The sequence below is a fragment of the Hydra viridissima genome, unplaced genomic scaffold, assembly GCF_058129835.1.
Source record: "Hydra viridissima isolate aposymbiotic clone 2 unplaced genomic scaffold, HvirCarnegie_v1 scaffold_12, whole genome shotgun sequence".
Classification (NCBI taxonomy): Eukaryota; Metazoa; Cnidaria; class Hydrozoa; order Anthoathecata; family Hydridae; genus Hydra; species Hydra viridissima.
Window position 1 is genome coordinate 15,287,590 of NW_028324311.1, and position 3,972 is coordinate 15,291,561.

Below are 3,972 nucleotides of genomic sequence, written 5' to 3' on the forward strand. Positions count from 1 at the left end.
TACGCGATACGCAAATTTTTGATGTGATATTCGTGATCAGCGCCCAAAGATCTATGAGAAACACCTGACAGTGTTCAAGAAGAAAAAAAATTTGTTGTCCTGTGTTTTCTAGATTCTCGTCAGGATACACTTCGCAATTTGAAAGAAGTTAAATTAAAAGCTAAATTGAGAGCACAGAAGAAAAAAAATGCATGCACACATAACAAATGAAAAATTTTTAATGAATATACAGTTGAATATTCAGACCCATATCTTTTGACTTCTTGACGTTGATTATGGTAAAAAAAGTAGAGAGGGGGAGAGCTTTAAGTTGATGAAAAAAATATTGCAAATCTCAAACACCTTCTTGTACACACACGTGTGCACTTAGTGAAATCAGTTGTAAGTCTACAATTTCGCTGTGTTTCATTTTCATTATGAAGCTGCATACTATTCTTCTTCGCTTTCTTGACTATTTTAAATCTTCGAAACATAAAAGCATAGCCTAATATATAACGCAGCCCGATTTGTTGCCTTAAAGGCGAAAATTTTTTTAAATATACAGTACAATCTCTCTGATTCGAATTTTATGGGTAAAAAATAAAAGTTCGAATTAGAGAGATTTTCGAATTATAGAAAGTTGACTTTTTTCAAATATTCTGGTCAAAGTAACGAATAGAAATGAAAAAACAAGCAAAGGGGACATCCATAAAGTACGTACGCAGTAAAACCAATGCTTTTAGACCCCCCCTCCCCCCTTGTACGCACTTGTACGCTTTTAACACCCCCTCCCCCTCTGCGTACGTACGCGTTATTTATTAAAAAGTATGACCTAACCCCCCCCCCCCCCCCAAAAAAAAAAAAAAGTTTTCAAATCATTAAATACAAAAATATCAATTTAGCTATTTATATTTCCATAAACGGTGACTTAAATAAATTGAAAATGTTATGGAAAACAGGCATGAACTCTGCTTCTAATCTTTCATTAGTAATCTCCTCACTGACTTCTTCACTTTCACTTAAATCACTCTCCATATCATTCTTTATTTTTTGTTTTTTATGTGCTTTCTTGTGCCGTTTCATTGCTGCCTCGCTCGGCCAGTATTTATTGCATTTGTCGCAAATTCCGTTTAAAAGCTTTTTTTCCAATGAAGGACAATACAGATCAAATGGTATAATTTCGTACTTTAAGCCTTCTGTAGGTATATCTTGTAGCAAAAGCCTATGCGTCAGAGGTGCAAAGTTTAAATGGTTTGATATGTTTTTAAAATATCGAGACGGTTCCATCGCTTTGTAACCATTCTCGCAGTACTCGTAGATAGCCGGAAATGGAATGAAACGTTGGGGGATGGTATTCAGCCAATTTGTTTCAAACGATGAACAACATAACTTGTCCTGGCATTTCACAGTTTGTAGACAGTATCGCGATTGCTGACAATGTTTCTCTGCCCAAACAGGATCAGGATTCGGCGGTTTATATGCTTTTCCAACTGGTACTGCCCGGCAATTAACAAGGTAACCGTCGATGACGGTTTTCTCCCAAACTTGGGATAAAACGTCAGCCGCTTTTTGGAAATTTTCTACCTCCAGTTCTTGGTTGATTGTCTTCCCAGAAGAATCAAGGTGATCGCCAAAATAATTATGGGGAAGAACTATTCCAGCCAAATCACGAGAAAAAGGTGCCATTCTTCTTTCAATGGGGTTGAAGGCTGAAAGCCCAGCTGCATTCACACCGTGAAGCAAGACATCTAAATCCAGCAAGCGGAAGAGATCCACAGCAGCTGCTAACGTTTTAGGGAAGCGTGGTGCCTCATCTTGAGCTCCATCAGTCTCCATTAACATAATTGGTTTACGTCTAACCATCTTGGTTTCAAAAAGCTCCCTAACATTAAAAGCATGTGTAAAAGCATTCGATGTATCGTGTTTCCCACTTCTTATGCGTATGAAAGTGTCTCCACTGTAGGATACATTTCCATTATAGTTAACTTCGCATATGCCATACACCGATGGGATTAACTTGTGCTGTGGGCCAACGACAAAGTCATGATCCATAAGTTTGACCTTGTATTCCATATGCATCAGCAACGGCACTTGAAGCCTTGCAGCAGTAAGACCCAACGGTACCCTGGCTTTATCATCATTGGACATGAAAAGCACAGCTTTTGGTCCAAACAATTTGCAAACTTCAAACATGTCATCAACAAAAGATTTGGCAAACATTCTACCATCATTTCTTTTTCGCAGTGAATTTTCTGGACATAACAAAATATTACATAAATCTTTTATTCCGTTATAAAACCTTCTATAATTAAGGTTTCCTGGATTCTGCGAACTTTGTAAATCCTCAATTAGAAGTTCTTATTGACAATTTGAAAAACAAAATTTTGAAAGTTACTGCCTGCTTAAAAGTTTGGTTTTTATGGCCAAGACGTCTGTCTATACTTCTTAGCTCTATTCGATATATCTCTTAACATTTACCTGTCCAAGTTTGTTTTTTCTCTTCTTATGCTTTCTTTCACATTGTCTAATTGTTTCCTCGTTACAGTAGACAAACCAGAATCGCGTAAGATTATCAAGGATGAAAGCTGTGATTCAAGATCTGAGATTTTCTTCCGACTTTTAACTTGCGCCGGATTTGCTCTTTCCTTCTCGTTTGATGTTAAATCTAAATTAGGAAATACCCAAAAATAAACTATTATAAATTCTTGACAGTTATAGAGATTGGATGTAGAGAAAATGGTCAAGTTGTCCAATTATGATGAATAAAACTATGCAATTGCAATATAGTCGTACAATGTAGTTTAATTACCAATTCGGTTGAATTCAATATATAGAAAATCACGAGAGAAAAAGTTTGTAAATTATTACAAAAAATGGCTTACTAAGTTCAATCCTTTCAGGTTCTGTCGTAGTTGCGTTCGGAAAACTTTGTATTTTATTTGACGAAGACGGCACTGGATGGATATCTTTTTTCTTTTTGCTAGGCGGTGATAAAGCATTTCCTCAGAATGACATGATTGATCCTTTTGACTTTTTTGCTTTCACTTTTAATTCGTTTACTTTTTTTTTCATACAAAGACTGATCATTACTATTTTCCACAACTCCTGTGCGTGCTAATACTGCTTTTGTTTTTCAAGTGTTGAATATGCTTTCTTATATAACTCAAGGAGTTGAAGATACTTTTTCTCGTTCCCAACAAATTCGTTCGACATCTTGGGAGTAAGCAGTTTTTTTTTGCTGCAACGTTTTCAATTATTCGATTAGAAAGATAAAAGTTTTTGTTTATTTGGAAATAAACAATTTCATCATAAGATTAAGTGTCGTTAAAGCGAAGAACGTAAAAAAATAACCCGACTCAAATTAATTGCAGTTACATTTCGCAGTGAAAGGTGTCACATTAAAATTGTTGTTTTTAAAAATATTTGTTTTTTATAATCAGAAAAAATACATTTAAACTTTAATAATAATTTGAAGTAGTACATTGTTAATAAAAAGTTAATAATAAAATATTAATTTAAAATAATAAAAAATTAACTTGTTGTAACGTTTTAATTGAAAAGATAAAAACCAGGTTGCGTAATTTAAAAAATAGATTTTTTACATTCGAAAAGTTCGTTGCTTCTTATGCAGATCAAGTTTTAAAAATAATTCCTGAGAAAGATAGTCAAACCGCGTACGTACTCGCTGTCATGAACACTCCCCCTCCCCTTGTACGCATTTGTACGTTTTTTGGTAACCCCCCCTCCCCCCATACCTGCGTGCGTACTTTATGGATGCTCCAAATAGTGATTCTTAGGCCTAAATGCAATATAGATTATGTGTTTTAAACTTTCACATTTTCAAAAAAGAGTCAGTAATTTTAGATTGACTTTTTTTGAATAAAAGCTCTCATTCGTTTGAACCATTTTAGTTCAGCTTTGTTGACAATACTTTTCAGCTTTCACCCGTTTAGCCAGATTTCCTTGACAAAAAAGCGTGTAAGACTTTATTTT

The 3,972-nt window shown here is 34.8% G+C and overlaps 1 protein-coding gene across 1 annotated transcript; it reads right to left on the bottom strand.

Annotated features, from left to right (window-relative positions):
* Positions 1 to 874: 874 nt before the first annotated feature.
* Positions 875 to 3,320, bottom strand: LOC149881482 (uncharacterized). The gene is made up of 2 exons (XM_090068907.1): positions 2,862 to 3,320; positions 875 to 2,644 (listed from the first exon to the last, which is right to left on the bottom strand). Exon 2 carries the CDS (start codon positions 2,197 to 2,199, stop codon positions 886 to 888), a length of 1,314 nt encoding a protein of 437 aa, XP_089925033.1. The 5' UTR covers positions 2,200 to 2,644; positions 2,862 to 3,320; the 3' UTR covers positions 875 to 885.
* Between the last annotated feature and the right edge of the window lie 652 nt (positions 3,321 to 3,972).